Consider the following 22,581-nt stretch of genomic DNA (forward strand, 5'->3'; position numbering starts at 1 on the left):
ACTTCTCGCCTGAAGGTGTGGCTCTTCCAGTCTCTCTTATACGCACAAAAATACCAATCAACACGTAGGCTGCAAAAAAGTATTTTTTGAGGAAATAGACTAATTTTTATAACAAACTTCACAAATACCTTTCCCACAAATTCATTTATGTATAGATATAGGAGACTAGAAGAACATCACGTCTAAAAAGAAATGTCCCTCAACCGGTTTCTTTAGGCAGTGATCAAAAAGCAGATGATACATATACTTATTACAAAGGGGGCCACACCTTAAAAAAATACCACATTCCTCATACAACTTATGTGAGTCTTGTTCAGAGGGTGATGTCATGTTCCCTGCTTTGTGTGGATGGATATAAAAGGCGATGTGTGTTCAGTGGAGGACGTCAACCAGCAAACAGCAACAGGTGGAATCAGAGAGCATCCCAGCTTCAACCACTGCAGTCAGGACAAATCTACAGCGGACAAAACCTGTAAGTATTTCAACAAAGAATATTAGTCCAATTTCAATCAATGCAAGTTGTACTTTGTCTTTCTTCATTAATGATGCAAATATCCGCAATTATTTTAATCATAATAATCATTATTCAGTCATAACCCATGATCCGTTTGTGTGATAATTGTCGGTGTTACACGTAACTCTTTTTTTTCCTTTTTTTTTTTCTTTTCTGGAAGATAATGAAAGATATTTTAATTCTCAAATTATTGTATGTGTCTACAGCTACAACTATGTTGCTGTTAGACATGTTTTGGTTTACATTTTTGAATTTCAAAAAATAAATAATTAACTCACAAGAAAGCTTGTTTTCTTCCAGAAACAATGTAAATGCAATCCTCATTTGTAGATCCTAACATTTATAAATGAGGGTTTGTATTTCCAGCAAAAAAAGGATTATTGTCTCAGAGATGTCCTGGATGATGTGACGAAATTAATCAAATTAATTTCAATATATACAAAAAGTGACACTAAATTCTAAAACAAAGAAGCAGAGCGTCCTTGTTTTTGTAAGATGCAGCATCATAATCCCACGAAGCGTTGGTTTCTTTACTGTTGTCCCTGGTGGGCCATAGTCATTTGATAACAAATGGTTGAATCGGCAAAGTTTCTATGGTGAAGGCCAGCTGGGTGAACTCAAAGGTCCAGTGTACGTAGGGCACATGAGCCAAAGCTTTGCTATTAAGCTGAGAATTTTTGTGACAATCTCATCTTGTCACAGGTGATAGATGAGCCAGGTAGAACTACGACGGATCCTTCAAAATCAACATTGAGAAATTTGATTCTCTAAAATAGGAGGCACAAAATGTCTGCGTTAGGAGTGCTACATTGGAAAGATCAAGCTGTAAGGTTGTTATAATAGAAATGTAACTTTCATGCATTTCTCAGTGAACATGCTGACAGAAATACCCTGTCTAACACACTTGTGAAATACCATTTGTAGAACTGGTAGATCTACGTGCTTACACTACATTAAATTATGGCTTAGAGTTTAAGATAGATCAAGTCACTGGTTCAACACAAAAATATTAATGATTTTAAAGGCAAAGGACTTATGTTTAAATACACCTATGTTGGGATACAATACTGCAAGTGCTGAACACTTTAGTGAAATCCCTTTTTTCAGGGTGAGGTGGTGTGAGAGCATCAGTAATAGATTCTCTCCTGAAGGTGTGGTTCTCCCAGTCGGTCATACTCATCTACAGATGAACAAAAAAACAGACATACGCTGCACAATGACAAAAACACTCTGTGTTAGCTTATGAAAAGATCATAAATACCTTCCCTCAAATCCGACAGCATGTCTAAAAGAAATGTCCCCCAACAGGTTTCTTTAGACATCAACACAAAAGAAGTTGTAACAAGTACAGGGCTGGCCTTAAAAATAAGCCCATTACTGATGCAATTCGTGACGTTGTTAACAAACCTGTTGTAATATTAGCTGCTTTGGGTGGATGGATATGAAAGGTGATGTGTGTTCAGTGGGACGGCAACCAGCAACCACGGTGCCTTGGCCTGGCAGTGTCCAGGAGGTAAACTGGCATCTCTCCAGTTATCAATCCACACTTAAATTCATAAAAGAAATAAGCGTTGCAAAAGCGTTTTTTTTTTCCCAAAGTAAGGTAAATGCTCAGGAAACGATGACAATCCTGACATTGATAAATGGTAGCTTGCATTTACAGGTACAAAAGGATTATTGTCTCAAATATGCAGTGCATGGTGGAATTAAATCATGAAATTAATTTCAACATGTACAATAAGAAACACTATATATTTCAGCAGTTTACTATAATGCAGAAAGCACTAGTATAACTACAGATGTAATGTTAGACAATGCTATTAGTTGTCATTGCTTAAAGGAATCTCAAGATATATATTTATTTTCCCAACAGTAAAGAACATCCCAAAATGATGATGAAGATCTGTGTCATCCTCCTTCTGTGTGTTGGTAAGTTTTAAGTTATTAAATTGATTTAAGAGGTAGAGAAATTAGAGTTAAAAATCAACAACATAAGTGTAGAAAGTATTTTTATTTTGAGGTTTTTTGGTGTTTAACCCATGTGAGCTATGCTATTTAACTCCAGACAATGTCTTACTAATAATTTGTATTGTGAAGCTGTAGGAATAAAATCCACAGCTGCACAAACCACAGGTGCAGCAACGACAACAACAGCTGCAGCAACGACAACAACAGCTGCAGCAACGACAACAACAGCTGCAGCAACGACAACCACAGGTGCAGCAACGACAACCACAGGTGCAGCAACGACAACCACAGGTGCAGCAACGACAACCACAGGTGCAGCAACGACAACCACAGGTGCAGCAACGACAACAACAGCTGCAGCAACGACAACCACAGGTGCACCAACGACAACAACAGCTGCAGCGACGACAACCACAGGTGCAGCAACGACAACCACAGGTGCAGGAACGACAACCACAGTTGCTCCGACCACAACCACAGTTGCAGCAACGACAACCACAGCTGCTTCAACAAAAACCACCGCTGCCTCCTCTGCAGTCATGAATAAAATAAGTTTCCTCTTAGTCATAGCAGCTTTCACTGCTTTCATTTGGAAATAACTTGACTGCATCAATAGTACCATCAACATGTAGACACTGGGTAAACATTCTACTGCTCATTAAGAGGCTTATTATGTGATTTTATGCTATATATCTAATGTGCTTTAGCTGTGACTTGTGTTTTGTACTGACACAAAACTTACTAATAATAACAGATATTGTGTAATGGATTGATTAAGTACACAGACAAAACTGATATAAACCTATATTCTTTTGACATAAGACAAGCATACATTCAGCTTTTATTGACTGCTGTACACAATGACACAGAACCATATGAGCCATATGCAGTGATTGGCCACAAGAAAAATTAGTTATTATGTCTAAAGAGCTGTAATATCCGTATTGCAGTTCATCTGTATTTGATTGCATCACACTGTAAGAAATGGTCTTTTGCTGCACACTGTGGTGATTCTTCTGTTGTCTGCATTTGTGTGTGTGTTCATATTCCATGTAAAGTACATAATGAAATAAAATGAGAATAAAGCTTTGAGCATCATACTCATATACCTTTCTTCTAGTAGTGTGTGGTAAGCCCATGTTGGCATCCGATGAAACACATTAGACTTGTCTTTTGTGCTTGGCTTTAGTGACCGCTGTCCCCCAGTCTGCGTTAGGGGTGCTAGATTGGAAAGATCAAGCTGTAGGGTTGTTACAATAGAAATGTAACATTCAGGCTCTTCTCAGTGACCATGCTGACAGTAATACACCGTTTATCACACTTGTGAAATACCATTTGTAGACCAAGTGGAACATGCTTACACTACATAAAATTATAAAGCTTAAAATTAAAAATAGATCAAGTCACTGGTTCTACACAGAAATATCAATGATGTTCAAGGCAAAGGACTTATGTTTAAATACACCTATGTTGGGATACAATACTGCAAGTGCTGAACACTTTAGTGAAAGCCCTTTTTTCAGGGTGAGGTGGTGTGAGAGCATCAGTAATAGATTCTCTCCTGAAGGTGTGGTTCTCCCAGTCGGTCATACTCATCTACAGATGAACAAAAAACCAGACATACGCTGCACAAAGACAAAAACACTTGGTGTAATCTTGTAAGAACATCATATCTTCCCCACAAATCCAACGTTATCGCTCGAAAGAAATGTCCCTCAACCGGTTTCTTTACCCAGTAGCCCAAAAGAAGACTTAAGAATGAAATATTGCAGGAGTGGCCAAACCTAACAAAACAACTGTTATTATCAAACGAATTTTAACATTCAGGCATTTCTCAGTGACCATGCTGACAGTGATACACTGTACATCACACTTTGGAGATACCAATTGTAGAATTGGCATTGAAACATCTGACTAAATTATGGCATGCTTACCCTTCATTATATTACAGTGCTTAGAGTTAAAAGGTTTGCTCAAGCCACTGGTTGTCCACAGAAATATCCCTGATGTTCAAGGCAAAGGACCGAGCCTGGGCTCTGACAAGGCGTACTGGTGAAGCAGAGCGTTGGCTGACTTTTACACACCTCAAAAACAAAATGCTCTTTCTCCTTGAGAAAAGGCAAAAGCCATTTATCACAGAGTGATTAAGCTCAAGCTCTTTTCCAAACATGTCCACATTTTCAAAAGCAGTTAATGTGAATACAATGAAATCCCCTCTACATTGCTTCTATTTAATGACTGCCTCATAAATAAGACATGAGAGATTTGATACTTTAATCAAATAAAGAAAATGCAATAAGGAAGTGCATGTTTTGGAAAAGATATAAAAAAGTTGGCAATACAACCATTTTTTATCAAATTAACCAGCCTGTTGTCATACACCCTACGTTCATAAAACTCTAAAAAAGTGAAGCACTATAATTCCTAAGTATTCAACGATTTTTTATCCGGCCCCACCAGCAGCAGCACCGCCAACAACTGCTGCCTCCTCGGCAGTCATTGACGAGTTTTAGTCATAGCAGTTGTTACAGCTGTTATCTGGAATTAAGTGGACTGGATCAAGGGACTGAACACCCCCAAGATTAGAGACTTTACACGTTGTATTGTTCATGAAGAGATTGGAACTTGTCACTTCATTTCTCAACGTTTAATGGGATATTTTGCTTTTTTTCTAACATGTTTTAAATCTGACTCATGTTGTTATTTACAAACACAAAATCCTTTTTACAGTTTTGTGAAAAGAAATTGTCATGTTGAGGTGGTGTAAGAGTATCAGTAATAGATTATCTCCTGAAGGTGTGGTTCTTCCAGTCGGTCATACCCATGTACAGATGAACACAAAACCAGACACATCGTGGCACAATGACAAAAACGCTTGATGTAATCTTTTGAGAACATCTGATATCTTCCACACAAACCCGTTATGCCTCGAAAGAAATGTCCCTTAACCGGTTTCTTTATCCAGTAATCTCTTTTACAAAACGTGTCCAAATTTTTAGTGCGTCAAGAGAGATAAGTAATATTACGGTCTTACTGTCTTACTGTCTGTATCAACAATGTGGTAATCTAACATTACAGGCTGCCGGTCTTGTTTTTACGAATCCTGTTTGGTCAGCTTTCACTCATTTTGACAATTGACGGGCTAGGAGTTTTGCAAAGAATTTTAAATCAGAGGTAAGCAGGCTCGGAGGCCGATAGCTGGAGCACTCTGTAGGATCCTTATCCTTTTTGAAGAGTAATGAGTCTCTTTCTATGAATTAGAAATTCAGATTTCTGTTTTAGAAAGATTATTTCTTTCTTGACTAGTGATCGTTCTAAAGGTAGTTGTTCAGTAAAGTTAGTTTGCAACAATGAGTCTAACCGGTGAACTCATGTTCAAGGTTTTGTAGTTGAAGTGATCTATCTTTGCGCCCATTGGAGCAGAATAGTATGGTACTTCTCCTAATGAAACCTCTCATTGCGTCCCACAATATCTTGGGGTCTTGTACAGAGCCAACATTAATGTGTGCAAATATCTGGAATTATGCTATAACCTGAGTGATGTAAGATTCATTTTTCAGTAAAGAAGTATTAAAGCTCCATTTAGCAGCACGTTGAGACAGGTGCTCTAGGGTGGTGACACAGAGGACCCCTTTATGGTTAGACAATGCCCCTCGGAACAGTACCGCTGTATCACTTGAATGGAATAATTGAGGAGATGCAAAAAGAAAATCTATTCTGGAAAAAAAGATTGATGTCTACCTGAGAAAAAGGAATAATCCTTATAGTTGTAATTAACTGCACAGAAAATATAAGACCCAAACGGCTGGCCCATGACTTCAATCCATCCCACACAGTATTGAAGTAAGTTAAGATTGGTAGCATTAGATTGGTGAGTGTACCATAGAAACTGCCATCAAATCATTAGGTTCATAAGCTGCCACAAGTGCAATTTTCCAAAAACCATACTATATAATTCTATTGTAGAAATCACAATTCTGCCTGTTTTTTTAAGCGGAAGATTCCGTTTGCATCTCCTACAATAATGCAAGGTCAACATTTCTCTTTTTAAGTAAGGCTTGGATGCCGTCTTGCTTGCGAGGTGCATTCAGACCACCATGGTTCCAAACAAAAAATGTAAGATCACCCATTATCAAAAAAGTTGCGTTCTAAATGAAAGTAGATGTGGAAAAGCAGCATGCTACTTCCTTTCACGTTGTTAAATCCTAATGTGGGGAACCGAGTGGTTTGAGCATGTAGTTGCATTATGTGGTCATGTGACCTGTTGCCAATCAGGAAGTGATAAAAAGCTTACCAGTTTGTCATTAGTCCCTTACCTCTCGCTGAGCGCACCGCGTTGTGTGGATTCATCTGTCGTGCAGGGTGATAGCCAGACGCAAGTACCCTTCCTCACAAAGGGAACTGGAGAAACGTGACGTGGTTCCTGATGAGCTGCTGTGGCTGTAGAGCTCTGGAAAATACTGCTTTGGAAATTCCCTCCTCCCGCATTAACTGTGCTATAGGAGTTTGTTGTGTCCTTGTAAACATATATTTAATACATTTTGTAGTGAATCTATCTTGATATCTAGTAAATCTTGTATAAATAAGTGTGTAGTGCATGTCCTTGTTGGTGCTGGGTCTTCTGGGTGGTGGTGTGCATGCTGACCCGACCTTCCTACTTTGAGGAGAGTAAGACCAAATCTATCTGCCATCTTATTTATTATTTTACTAATTGGCCCTTTTTATTTTTTTTATTTTTTTTTTACTTCTTTGTTATAAAACCAAATCTATTTTTGTAAAAAAAAAAAAACTGTTAATCATTCCTGTTTGGGTAGAATCAGAGTTGGTCACACAACACACTAATTAACCTATTAAGGGTTTAAAGGGTTCCTTCTGACCCTCAACAGGAGGTGGCGTTAACAAGTCTAAAGGTTGTATGTGCTCCTGCACTTTAATAACAGTAGTCCATCCAAAGTTACGTCCCTCAACACACAGAACATGTAAGACATGTAAGATGAAACAGTGACACAAAAGGAAAAGCGAGAGAAGGGGGGGAACATAGCCAGAAGGCTAACAGTTCAAATAGGGCTGTAATCAAAAAAGGAACAGCAGCTCATACAGTGGGGCTTGAAAGTTTGGGCACCCCAGGTACAAATTTGTATAATGTGCATAAAGAAGCCAATAAAAGATGGAAAAATCTCCAAAAGGCATCAAAAGAGAGATTAGACATTAGGGTATTATGTTACAAAAAGTTACATTTCCGTCATTTACACTTTCAAAATAACAAAAAACTGCAAAAGTTTAGGCACCCTGCAGAGTTTATAGCATGCACCGCCCCCTTTGGAAAGCTGAGACCTGACAGCGTCATGGATTGTTCTCAATCATCATCTGGAAAGACCAGGTGATGTCAATCTTAAGGTTTTTAAAAGCCCAGACTCGTCTGACCTTGTCCCAACAAACAGCACCATGGCTTCTTCTAAGCAGTTGTCTAGAAAACTGAAATTAAAAAAGTTAACGCTTTTTCTGGTTTGCCAATATCCTCTGTTAGGAATGTTATTAAGAAATGACCATCATCAGGAACAGTGGAAGTTAAAGCAAGATCTGGAGGACCAAGAAAAATATCAGACAGAACAGCTAGCAGGATTGGGAGAAAAACAAGTCCAGACCCACGTTAGACTGCACAATCCATTCAGAAAGACATGGACTATAAAGAGATACTCGTACAAATATGGTCTTCATGGAAGAGTCATCAGTAGAAAACCTCTTCTACGTCCTCGCCACAAAAATCAGCATTTGAAGTTTGCAAATGAACATATAGACAAGCCTGATGCATTGTGGGAACAAGCTCTGTGAACCGATGAGGTTGAAATGGAATTTTGAGCAAATGAGCAAAGGTACGTCTGAAGAAGAAAGGGCACAAAATTTAATGAATGACTGTTGATGTGGGATCAATCATGCTTTGGGGTTGTATTGCAGCCAGTGGCACAGGGAAGATTTCACGAGTAGAAGGAAAAATGGATTCAATTAAATTTCAGCAAATTTTGGACGCTAACTTGATGCCATCTGTGAAAAAGCTGAAACTAAAGAGAGGATGGCTTCTACAAATGGATAATGATCCTAAACACACCTCAAAATCCACGGTGGATTACAACAAGAGGCGTAAACTGAAGGTTTTGCCATGGCCTTCACAATCTCCTGACCTCAACATAATTGAAAATCTATGATTAGACCTTAAAAGAGCAGTACGTGACAGACAGCCCAGAAATCTCAAAGAACTGGAAGACTTTTGGAAGGAAGAATGGGCGAAGATACCTCAAACAAGAATGGAAAGACTCTTGGCTGGCTACAAGAAGCGTTTATGTGCCCAAACTTTTGCTGATGCCAATTTTTGGGTTTTCTGTTATTTTGAAAGTGTAAATGATGGAAATAAAATCTAACTTTTTGTGACATATTATACAAATGTCTCATCTGTTATGTGATACCTTTTGGAGATTTTTCCATCTTTTCTTGGCTTCTTTATGCACATAAATACAGATTAATTAAAGAGGACGTCCAGCACTAAGGCTCTAGCAGAGGGGGTAAATAAGCTAGGGAAGCTCACCTGGATCTTTTTTTTTTTTCTGCAGTCAGACACACCTGAGAGAGCAGCTGAGGCCAGCCTTTGTTTGGTGCTTGGGAGGGTGCTAAGCTTGGAGTGATTATTTAAGCACATAAGCTAAAGCACAGATTCCAGTCACCTGCCTGTTTTCAAATGAGGGAGGAGAATGCGCTTCCAAGTCAAGCAAGATGTAATTAGGAGAGCCAACCACTATTATTCCCACTACACCTCACTATGCCTATCCCTATACTACCTTGGGCCAAAAACAAAATACACACACATAAAAAAGTAACCGCAAGAAAGCAGTCTCTGTAAATTATCCTGCCGACAACCCCAATTGTATCTTAAACGCTAGATTGTACGGGAGTCCCAGAATAAACCAGAACCTGTTCAACTAGGTAGAAAAATATAAGTTTTTAAATAAAACAAAAAGAAATGGTTACTTAACCTTACCCCCCCCCCCCCCCTCTTTAATACAGCCAGAAACAAGATATGGACCATTCAATGACCTAGTGGGAGCACAATAAATCTAACAGAAGTGGGAATAAAAGTGGTTGGCTTGGAGTCACATTTCCCTCCCCCAATGGAAAACAGGCAGGTGACTGGAATCTGTGCTTTAGCTGATGTCCTTAAATAAACACTCCAGGCTTTGCAGCCTCCCCACCACACAGATTCCAGTCAAGCACCAAACAAAGGCTGGCCTCAGCTGCTCTCTCAAGTGTGTCTGACTGCAGAAAAATGTTTCCAGGTGAGCTTTCCTCCCCTCTTTATAGGTTCTGCCCCTTTGCCTGGGTCCTTGTGCTAGACCCTTCTCACTTTCCCTATCACTTGTATATTTACACACACAGTAATAGTGAAAGGAGCAAGGGGGTGTTGTGTCCAGGGCATCCAGTGGTGAGTTATGGGTGCGGTTGGCTCTCCAGAGCATGCCCAATGAATCAGTGTCTTTTGTTTGTGGCATCCACCATTGTGGAAAGGGCTCCCCCCAGTGTCCAAACACGCAGAAAACTTCCTTGCAACCAGAGAGAAGCAGGCAGACAAGCCAGCAGGCAGGTAGACCAGCAGGGAGGCAGACAGACCGGGGCAATAGGAAGCGTGAGCGCTAGCAAGGCAGACTGCAACAAGAGGGGTTAACCCCTCCTGTTGTCCTCGGGTCAAATTTGACCCCTTATCTAAATGTCTATATTTGAAATACGGGTTTCTTTTCAACCAAATTACCACAGAAATGGATTGGACGCTCTTTGCAAATACAATGGTTCACTTTCATTCCTCTGATCAGTTAAATTAATTAAAAAACTTTGCTTTAACTTATATAATTCTATATAAATGTGGGTTATTCACCATGTATTCCAAAAAGTAGTGTAAAACTAGTGGTTGTAGGGTTGCGGTTGTGTAAACTATAAGGAAGTCTGAAAAAGGGACAAAAATGTCAAATCTGTGTCAGTTTGACCCGGGAGGACAACACAAGGGTTAAATGTCCATTTTACTTCATCAGAAAGTAATACATTTTGAATCCTCTGGTGATTCAGTTCCTTCAGAGCCTCGTTCAGTTCCTTTTGTGCACTGATGAAGTTAGTTCCATTATCTGTCCTGATACTTATGACTGGTCCTCTTTTGCATATGAATCTGCATTTATGCAAGAACATGTGGTTAGGAAGTTCGCCAAATGGACTGCTTTACTCACAACACAAGTTAAGATTACTCCCTACCGTCTCACTTGACTCCGGCCCCTCTTCACGTCTATGGATCCGAAGTAGTCAATACCAACATGACTAAAAGGTGAAAGGTCAGGACATAGCCGATCTTCAGGTAGAGCTGCCATCTTCTGTTCTCCGGGTTTTCTTTCACCAGAAACTGCAAAAAATGCAGTCTCTGATGATTTGTCTGCATGGAGAGTTTCCATAAGGTAGCCAAAACCTTTGTCTTAACCTTTGTCCTAACATATGGCTTCTTCCAAAGTGTCCGACTTGGTAGTGGATATGTTGTAGAATCAAGTAAGATGTATGAGACTCTTTATGTTGAATGATCGGATTCTTCATTTCAGTTTTGTTTATCCCACCTCCTGTAGATGGGGCTTTTCAAACCAAGTGGTTTTCCTTTCTACAGTTGAGTAAGTTCTTAACTGAAGTTTCGTCTTTGCTCCAAGCACACGATAGAATTTTCTCCTTCTTCCATTTCTTCCACAGATAGATCTTGCTTTCCATCAGTTTCTGTAAGATGTTTCTTTAGCAAGGTGTTGGATGTCTGATACTGTTCAGACCCACCTTTCAGGCAAAATGTTCCTTCTTTGACTCAGCAGTCCGTATTTTTCTCATTTTCAATATATGCTTATATCTATAGTGAGGTGGCACTATATTTGTAATGTTATTGCACTTCTAGTTTTGGGGGTTTTCTGCACACAAGTCTTTAGAGGGAGGAGGTGATGGAGAAAAGGATTTGTGCTTTTGTCTGCGTTTTCTAGTCTGTTGGTTTTGCGTACATATGGTAGGGGATGTCATAATCCAGGCAAGGAGTAGCATAAAGATAGTTAACATACGAGGGCCGAGAATGGATCCTTGAGGAACGACGCATTTCATTTCCTTACCTACTGTTTCAGCACTACCAATTGTAATGGAGTAACGTGATTGGAGTTGAGTGTAATTCAAACCAATTTAACACAGTGCCAGAAAGTCCTACCCAACTCCCTCATTAGGCTTAAGATGCATTGTGTTGCACATAATCATCTTCTCGAGTCATCTTTGTGACACTTATCATTGCTGCGTCAGTGCATCTGCCACAATTGCTTAAGATAGTAATTAGTATGTATGCCAGTTCTTGTGAATTAAATTAGCCAGCAAATATATTAGGAAGTGCCCAGGCAACACTCTGCAAATAAAGCCCCATATCTTCCACAGTCCTGCAGGTTTGTCCCGCGAAAAACTGCCTTGTAACTTAAGGCTTTACTGACATTGAGACTGGGGGAATAACATTTTATTGTTAGTGGGATCTTCCCAAACTACAGCATGTCTTTAATTCTACTGTGCTTAACAGTAACAGTCAGTCTCAATGGGGACAACAGACACAACCAACACCTTTTTTCAAGGGTTAATTTTTTTTCTTTTTCTTTTATTAATTCAGGACAATGCACATTAAGGAACAAGCACACCAGTACACGTAAATGTGCCAGATTGTAGCCCAAGGGATATTTTCCATCTGCAGTCAAATAAACAGGTTGGAGTTACAGCAAAAAATACATAGGATAGCAACATTTAGTGTATACAAAAAGAAGACAAAAAACAAAAAAAGAACAAGACAATTCATTAGTAGAAATTAAAATGGAAACAAGACAGTGGTGGTTACACGTCTGGTTAGCTCTAAGCCACAGATTTACCTGGCTCTTAAAGGAGGCCAAAGTGGGACGCTCCCTTATAGTTTGGGGAAGTGTGTTCAATAATGCACTGCCTTTAATAGATGGTGCATTATGGCTGAAGGAGGTTTGTTCACTGTCCCTGTTTACAACGGTCTATATTTAATAAACTCCAGAAGTGGAGGTTGCGCCAGGCCATGAAGAACTTTATAAAATAAGCATAATGAGGAAAATTTACAATAATTATCAAAACTCAATAAGTTACATTTCTCTGAGATATTGCATGTTGGTAAGAGAGAGGCTTTCTATCCAGAGTCGTAAGCGCCTTCTTGTACAGAAGCTCAACTGGTTTTAAGGTAGTCGTACCTGACATAGACGAGCTAGTGATACAATAGTTCACATGTGAAAGTGTCATTGAATGCAGAAACATCAGAGCAGCTTAATCTAAAAGAGATCCTCTGATTTGTGTAAAATTATGAAGATTGATTGAAGATTTGATTCTTTTGGATATATGTCTTTAAAAAATAAGGAAGTTATCCATTATGTTTTAAATGTGTGCAGATTTAAATAAGAACAGCTCTACTGTTTTAGTGTCATGTGCACAATCATGCTGCCTATAACAAGCTACGGGAATAATTCAACAAACGATTCACACATTAAAATCATCAAGACAATTAAACTGGAACTATACATGTCCACATTTGTACGGCAAAATCAAAACAAACACGAGAACCTCATATTAACGGCATAACCCCTTAGTGCCATCATTAAATTATCAACATGTCTGTTACTGATGTCCACTGCAGTAAATTCAATTTTTAAATGAGATAAGAGAGTTCACACATCAGTTATACAATTGCAGGTGTTTTATGTTTTGTTTTTCCCTTGACTGGAAGACATTTGGCAGTAAAAATGCCCAACATATTTCCTGAAACTGGTTTCTATTGTGTTTGCGTGTGTGATGACGCACATTGACGTCTGCAAACTCAATGTCAATGTATATTCTTCAGTACTGGGTGATGACTGTTTGTACTGGTGTTTGTTTATAGCCTCAGGGAAGTTAAGCTGTTCAACACAAGGTGTTTTTTAAATAAAGAAATTCCCGTGCTGCATGGCTTCAGCTCTTACTGCTCTACATACGGTAAATACAGTGCATTCATGTGCACCTTGATTGGTCCTGTTTCCCGAAGTCACGTACCATGACTCGTGTCATTTTCACCTCAGAAATGTATCCAAAACCTCCAAAACACGTCATGTTTTTATGTTTGTAAAACTTAAAACGGGTACACTAGACCTAGAACTGTTCTCATTATGGGCAGAGGGCAAAAAGTCCTAATATATCAAAGTAGAAAGTCCTGATATTTCAAGATAAAAAGTCTTAATATTTCATAATGTTGTAATGTTTACTGAACTACATTTATCTGACAGCTTTTGCTTAATTGCGTCAGGCTTGTTTCTGCAATAGCTTATTGAGTGTCGGATACAATGAAAACTATTGAGCACATATTTTCCTTTGACATTGATGCAGTATTAAATCAGATCGCTGCAGTCGGCAGCAGAGAAACAAGCCACAATGGAAGTTAATGGGACAATGGGCCAGCTTGTATTTACGTTCATAAAAGTGCTCGTTTTGCTACTGACAGACTCAGATTATTATTCTGACAACATTATGGAACAGATTTCTAGGGAGGTCGACCTTTCTGATAAAGTTTAAGATCCTTTTTAAAACATAAATGTCTGCAAAATTACATTCGCTAAACCCACCAGACTCCATGTAACTAATCAGTGATTTTAGCATCGTAAAACACGGCTTTCTAAAAGCTCTCTGAGCTCTGAGCAGCGCTGGCTCTGGCTGTCTGGAGCCTGCAGGAGTAGGGTGTGCGACTATTGGCTACGTTTGGTCAATGTTTTTCTTTCTTTCATTCCAATTTAGTGTCTGTCAGTCACAGTGAAAACCGGGGACATTTCCGGGGACAGATCCAGCCGGCAGAGCTGCCAACTTTTCCCCAAACCTCGGAGTGAGATTTGGGGGGGGGTGACCCATATTTTGCCGCGTACAAAGCAATTTCTTTGGGTCTTTATCCTTCAGGGTTTAAATTGGGATTTGTTATATGTGGGGGGATGGGGCTCTCCTTAGGGGGGTCTGGGGGTATGCCCCCCCAGGAGAAAAATTTAAAAAATAAACCATTAAATGGCACTTTCTGGAGAGTTTTGTGCAAAAAAAATGAAGAAATCAAGTCTTGCACAATATGTGCAAAACTGTAGGGTTAAGAGCCTTTGTGTTGTTGCAGTATCAACAGGTTTTAGGGCATTTAGCATTTACATTATTTACATTATTAACTTCTTATGATATAAGAACTGACCCAGACAATGTGCCAAACATAATGAGCCACATGAAGAGACAGGAGCATATGGCAGCAACAGCTGAGAAGATCTGGGTCTGTGTGGAACAGGTCCAGGACCCAATGTTAAATTATTTTTGAGGGATCAACTAAGACCACTGAAATTCTAAAGAATGAGAACCACTGTTTTGCATAAATTCTAATTCTTTAACCTTTGTGCCGAGGCTCAGTAATGTTTGGCCCTCATCCTCTGTGCCCCACTTAGTGTATTTACCTTTTGGGGAAAATAAAGACTATTTGTTCATTTTATAAATCATTAAATTAATTATTTACAGTTACATTTAGAGATGGACCGAGGTGAGAGAAGCACAATAGTGGCCCAACGTTGCAGTATCGTATATGTAGTATAGTATATATAGGATTAGTATAGCTCAGATCTGCTTCATCAGATTTCTGCTCATGTTTACAACTTTGTGCACATTCAAAATATAACTCCTGTTATATAGGCTGTACGCTGCGCATTATCGGAGGACTACAGGGATGCAACGCGTCCCTGCCCCCAGCAGAGCGGGTCCACCAGCCGCGCCGCTCACCTCTACTGTTCCAGAGCGAGGGGACACGAAGCGACGGACGGGTCTGTGATACTCAGAGCTCGTACCTGAAGCCGGGGAAATGTACCTGGGATAGCTCGTGAAAAAAATGTTTTCAGTTTGCGAGAAGTCGAAACTTCCACAGACAGGGAGCGCTCTTGAACCCCTCACAGTCTCTGAAAGCACAACTAGTCGATCCCGAGTGGCTCAACAGGTAGATCTACAGATAAACTCCTCTTTCAGAAGATTTGACTGACCGGGGTTGACACTTCAGCGTGAGACATCGGGGGTGTGGCGTGTGAGCGTGTGAAACCAGTCAAATGCGTGTGTCTCACGGCCAATGCGTGAGAGCTGGCAGCCCTGCTGGGGTCAATGTAGAACTGTCTTGCAGCTTCTTCAACCAAGTTTTTCTCCGTATACTTTAAAACTTTTTCCGTTTTGTTGTTAAAAAGTCCGTCACTAGCAGCAAAGCCGTTGCCCACATTGTCACTCCCCGATGTGAGTTGAGTGCAGATTTGAGTTGCGTGTGCTCAGATGCAAACGGTTTATGACATAACTGTCATGACATTTTTGAAATCCATTAACAGAAGATGGGAATCATTTTAAAAATGTAGCTATCTGTGGTTGTTTGCTTGCTAACGCCATTCAACTGACAGCCTTTGTTGTATTTGATGCTAATTGTAGACAGCAGTGAACCAACTTAGTTAAGTAGGACCATTTTTACTGAATTGACATTACAGAAGTCTCTCGTTAGCATCTTAAATGTTAAAGTAGAGTGTGACACTGTCACTAAATGAGACCCATGTTACATCCAGGGTAGCTACTGCCATCTGTTGGCGCCTGTATGTTACTACACACTGCTGAGTAACCGTCAGCCAAAATGACTAAAACACCTTTAGAACAAAAATACTTTACTTTAACCCAGAAAAAAAGCATGAAGCATTGTTGAATCTGCATATTAAAATTATAGAAATGCACATTATGTTAAACCTGAATTCACATTGTATGAAAGGCACTAAGGTGATTATCCAAATCAAAGTGTTAATTTCCCTAAAACTAACATCTGTTTCCCTGGAGGATTCTTTTTATTTTTTATGTTTTTACTTCATTTTCTTCTCTGGAGATATGTGAGTAATATTAGTCCTTTGATGCATTTTTGATGAGGTTACAAAGCACAAAAACTCAAAACAATCTGCACACATATCCGACCTGGTAAAGATTGCAGAGTCCTGTAGTGATTGGGTTCCGGTGTAAGCCTGGAGGCCCCTCCGCCATCTCAGCTCTCTCCTGACCACTTCCAAACCCAGTCTTCCTCTCCCACCACCCTCGTCCTCCTTCCCCCTTCCTCTTCCTCTTCCTCCTTCTACCCCACCTCCTGACTGCTCCTCCTTTGAGAGCTATTCCTCCCCTATCAAGATCCTCCCCCCCTCTTTACTCCAAGGTGGATTGCCCCCCAATCCAACTCCGTAAGGGGAACCCAAGACTACAGGCAAGGGTGGAAATCAACCCAATGTTGCTTGACAAACGCTGGCGACGTGGATTGGCATGGGCTGGGTCTCTTGCCTGCCCCCCTGCCTCCTCTAGCCCACCACCTTCACTACCTGGCACAACTCACATTGCACACAGCACAAACATAACCAATGTTGCTCTGCCTTGTGGTAACACCATGTCGTCTCTTTCACCCACAGAGTCCATTAAATCCCAGCAACAGCAGAGGGAGCCAGGGCTCTTAGCTGGGGGGCCCTGTTGGGAAAACCCAATCACTGAGGTGGAAATCAAAACAATGATGATAAGAAAGGGACAAATGAAAAGCAAAACTCCGATTACACCCCATACATCTGAGTTATCCATCACATTCCCAAACAGGGCCTGGCTCCCCAGGGCGCCCGGAACCACGTGCAGACCCATGCACCTTTAAAAAAAAAATAAAAATAAAAAAAAATACAGGACTGGTTGCTGGAGTCGGGGAAGCAGACCTATTTCCAGGGTACTCCAACATCTTTCACAGACCCAGACATACAGGTTAACAGTGACCCCGGAGCTACCTTCCATCACATATCAGCCATCTTAAAAAAAACTACACCACAACACAACACGTCGTCCTTCCATTTGGACTCAACAACTTTCTGAACACAAACACACACCATACTCAAACAGCAGATGTTAAAAACTGGTCATACTACTTCTCCCAACGCCATCATTTACATCCCACGTCACCAGGCCCTACTAACCAGCTACTGACCACTCTCAGTACACCTTTCTTGCACAAATCAATTCACTCTTCTTCTAAACAGCCAGAGACAAATGTAAATGTACTGTATTTTATAAAGCGATTTTCTAGTCTTAACGACTACTCAAAGCGCTTTTACATAGTACAGAAACCATTCACCTTTCACACACATTCATACACTGTGGCCGAGGCTGGCGTACAAGGGGCCACCTGGTCATCAGACACACACACACACACACACAGGTACACACTCTGATGGCGCAGCATTGGGGGCAACTCGGGATTCGTGTCTTGTCCAAGAACACTTCACCCTTACAACATTCACTGGATCAGCAGATACATGTGAGACGTTGTTCAAGTACTTCAATTTTATAGCATTTGAAAAAAACAAGTTTTGAATTGAAGTGTTTTTGAAATAGTATTGAGTAAAAGTTGACATATTCCAGTCTGTGATTATCATCAACATCCATTCCTTTAATTTTAGTCTCAATAATTCCTAATTTCTGCTTTTCTAACTCAAACATTAGGTATAATTTCCCATAAATGAGGTTTATTGACCATAAATTCCAAAAATAACTGTAATACTACAGTTAATAAGTTAGTGTTACGTAGTGTTGAAAACATCAAAAGAAAAGAGTTAGAAACGTCAATAAAAAGCATCAACAAAAGTGTTGATTTTAGATTTGATGGAAAGACAACCCAAGCGTTAAAGCTGTAAAACATCCAACCATACATAGATCAATAGACACTGCAGTCCCAATTAGACTTTATACTTCAGTGGTGGTAGTTTGAGACTTACATTTCTTGTTTTCACATCGCCATGAGCGCCTGACCTCTGTGCCAGAAGCAAATCAGAGGCTCACATTTCAAAATGGCCCACCGCTTCCACAGATTCCTCACTTATGTCTAAACAGAATTTCTTGACAACGACTTCCTGAAAGATAAAATCTTACTATGGACTCTTTGTGTAAAGCTCAATATAAATTGTTACAGAAACAAATCAGCTGTGTTTCCAAACCACCCACCACTGACGGTATCAACACAAATGTGCACACACTGTCAAAACTGACACAACAGAAAATATGATATGAATATGAATATAAATATGCACTTACCAGTTGTATAATTTCCTTTTGGATTCCTGTTGTCGCCAGCAGCTCGACTCTGGATGCGTGAAGAAGGTTCGGGAGACTTTGAGGACTTACACAACACTGCGCATTTTAAAACATGTCTATATAAAAGAGACTTCAGATCCAGTATTAGGGACCACTAAGGTCTATATAAAAGAGACTTCAGATCCAGTATTAGAGGACCCCTAAGGTCTATATAAAAGAGTTCATATACAGTATAAGGGGACCACTAAGGTCTATATAAAAGTGACTTCAGATAAAGTTTTAGTGGACCACTAAGATCTTTATAAAAGAGACTTCAGATACAGTATCAGGGGACCACTAAGGTCTAACTAAAAGCATCCAAAGAGCACCATGTAACTGGACCTGTCATTCTGCACACATTTAATAAATAATGGATAACTTCCTTAATGCTGAAGACAGCAGCGTTCTCACACTACATCAATCACTACTTCTTCCAGAAAAACAACTCACTGTTGAATAAAAAGAAGGTATTGGATGTGTAAGTCGTCACAAATGAGACTGTTATTGTTTGGCCCAGTAGAATTAAAGCCACACCCTGTAGTTTGGGAGGATCACAGGAACAAATAACGCTATTGACCCAGTCACAATGTCTGTAAAGCCTGAAAGTAAAGGGCAGCTTTACGCGGCACAAATCAGCAGGACTGTGGACGATACGGGTTTTATTTGACTTTCTCTTAGTGCTGTCAGGGCACTTATTATAATAATAATATTATTATTATTATTATTATTATTATTATCATTATCAGTAGTAGTAGTACTAGTAGTAGTATTACTTTACACCATTGTAACTCCTTAATTATGTTAATTATGTGAACACCGTATCATATTATTCTTTTAACTATGTAAAAACCGTACATATCCACATTCTTTATATTTCTTTATTAATGTTTCTACTCTGATGTTTCTACTATTTGTGTAAATGCACCACAGAGTTTCCCTTTGGTGATCAATAAAGTATTTCTGATTCTGATTCTGACAAATTGCAACCAATGAATCTTTCTTCTTATAAATGGTGAAGGCAAGTCAGGAAGTTCATAGATTGTGCAATGATGAGTTGTAAATGAGCATTTAAGAATAAATCTACACACTCTATTATACACTCTGGTAAGAGGAGCAAGAGGGGTATTAGAAGCCATGCAGTACAAAGTATCAGTACAATCCTTTATTGGCAGTGTAAGTTGAGCAATTTCTTTCTGACCTAAATTGGGAAACACTTTCTGGAACGGAAAAGGAGACTAAGACTATATTTCAATTTGCGTACAATATGGTTGATATGGCATTTAAAAGAAAAGCTCAGAGTCAAAGTATAAGCCCAGGTATTAACTTTCTGCAATGTAGTACCATCTGGACAGAAAATACAACATGAATGTGTTTTGGATTTGAGTTCGATGTTCTGTCGAGTGCCAAAAACCACAGTATGTGTTTTTGTTTTATTAAATAGTAAATCATTAGCTGAAAGCTAGCGCTGCAAGTTATTAAAATCTGACTGTAGATCTGATTCAATCTGTACAAAACTTTTATGAAAGTATATATAACAGATTTATCAGCATAAAGCTGAAAAGAACTCTTACAATTAGAGGGAAGATCATTAACAAATATAGAGAAAAGAAGTGGGCCAAGCATCTATCCTTGAGGTACACCATTGTGTTGAGTTAGAGTGTCAAATTTGTTTCTATTAATAACAACACATTGTTTTCTATTGTGAAGATATGAGTTAAACCAGAGTACTGCAGTGCGTCAACGGCCCATAGCATGAAGTTGATTCAGAAGAAAGTAATGATTGACCAAGTCAAAAGTCTTTGTCAAATCAGTGAAAATAGCATCGGTTATTTCAGAAGAGTTCGTGGCAGGGAGACTATCATTGGTTAGTTTTAGCAATGTATTAATTGTAGATTGATTTAACTGAAAGCCAGAATGAGAAGCTGACAGGATTTTGTTTTCATTAAGATACAAAGGTGATTTGAGAAGCTGGGTATCTGCTTCTGGTTTAAATCAAGTTTTTTTTGTATTTTTATGGCATTAACACTTAACATAAAAAAACGAAGAAATCTGTAAAATAATACAGTGAATTCCAGTAAATAACTTTTTTGTTTCATTGTGTACACCGATAAAAACATAACCAGACATAGGCTAATCAATGACCAAAACGCTTGGTGTTATGTATGATGAAAATAACTAAAAGTACGTTTCCCACAAATCCCTGTCCCTCAATCTGTTTCTTTACACAGTAACCCGAAAGAAGACCAATGGATGAGCTATTACAGGGGCAGCCACACCTTCAAAGACACTATTAATACAATTCATGAACTTGGTTTAGAACCTGAAATAATACCTGCTTTGTGGGAATGGATATAAAAGGTGATGTGTGTTCAGTGGAGGACGTCAACCAGCAAACAGCAACAGGTGGAATCAGAGAGCGTCCCAGCTTCAACCACCGCAGTCAGGACAAATCTACAGCAAATTAAACCTGTAAGTATTACAACAAGGAATATTAGTCCAATTTCAATCAATGCAAGTTGTACTTTATGTCTTTCATCAATAACAATGCAAATATCTACAATAATATTCATCTTAATAATCACATTACATTTATCTGGAAGATAATGATACCTATTTTAAAAACTTTAATTTCTGCATGTGTCTACAGCTAACAAAGTTGGTTTCAGATGGATTTTTTACTTTTTTTAAATTAATGGAAAAAAGTGATGAACGCACAAAAAGCCTGTTTATTCACAGAAATTATGTAAATGGTCAGGATAATACAATGACCCTAACTTATTTGTACATCCTAACATTTATCAATGGTAGTTTTAATTTTCAGCTAACAAAGGATTATTGTCTCATAGATCAAGTGTATTATGTAAATAAATAATGAAATTAATTTCAACAAAAGAGACACTACATTTTTCAACAATTTAACGTTATGTAGGAAGTAGTAGTATAAATAAAGATTTGAGTTAGTCAGTGCTATTTAGTTGTCATTGCTTAACTGAATCTGACAAAAAATGTATTTTTCCAACAGTGAAGAACATCCCAAAATAATAATGAAGATATTTGTCATCCTCCTTCTGTGTGTTGGTAAGTTTTAAGATATTAAATTGAATTATGAGGAAGGTAAGTACAATTGCAAATAGTATAGAAAAAAATAAGTATTTTTATTCATTTTTAACCCATCTGAGCGATGCCATTGCACTCCAGAAAATGTCCTACTAATAATTTCTATTGTAATGCTGCAGCAGCAACAACCACAACAACAGCTGCCCCAACAGCAGCTGAGGCAGCGACAACCACAGCTGAAACAACAACAACAGCTGAGGCAGCGAAAAACACAGCTCCTCCAACAACAAGCACAGCTTCTCCGACAACAACCACAGCTGCTCCAACAACCACAGCAGCTCCAACAACAACAGCAGAGGCAGGAACAACCACAGCTGCAGAGACAACCACAGCTCCTTCAACAACAACCACAGCTACTCCGACAACAACTGATGAGGCAGCGAGAACCGCAGCTGCAGAGACAACCAGAGCTCCTCCAACAACAACCACAGCTTCACCAACAACAACCACAGCTGCTCCAACATCCACAAAAGCTCCAACAACAACAGCTGAGGCAGCGACAACAATAGCTGAAACAACAACAACAGCTGAGGCAGTGACAACCACAGCTGCTCCAACAACAACGACATCTGCTTCAACAACAACCACAGCAGCTCAAACAACAAGAGATGAGGCAGCAACAACCACAGCAGAAATAACAACCACAGCAGCTCCAACAACAACAGGTGAGGCAACGTCAACCATAGCGGCAGAGACAACCACAGCTTCTCCAACAACAACCACAGCAGCTCCAACAACAACAG

The 22,581-nt window shown here is 39.4% G+C and overlaps 1 protein-coding gene across 1 annotated transcript; it reads left to right on the forward strand.

Annotated features, from left to right (window-relative positions):
- The first annotated feature begins 334 nt into the window (after nt 1–334).
- On the forward strand, nt 335–22,330 carry LOC117957206 (bromodomain-containing protein DDB_G0280777-like). The gene is made up of 4 exons (XM_034892803.1): nt 335–476; nt 2,393–2,443; nt 2,612–2,986; nt 22,252–22,330. Exons 1-4 carry the CDS (start codon nt 349–351, stop codon nt 22,328–22,330), a joined length of 633 nt encoding a protein of 210 aa, XP_034748694.1. The 5' UTR covers nt 335–348.
- The last annotated feature ends 251 nt before the right edge of the window (nt 22,331–22,581 follow it).

The sequence above is a fragment of the Etheostoma cragini genome, chromosome 14 (assembly GCF_013103735.1).
Source record: "Etheostoma cragini isolate CJK2018 chromosome 14, CSU_Ecrag_1.0, whole genome shotgun sequence".
NCBI classification, from domain to species: domain Eukaryota; kingdom Metazoa; phylum Chordata; class Actinopteri; order Perciformes; family Percidae; genus Etheostoma; species Etheostoma cragini.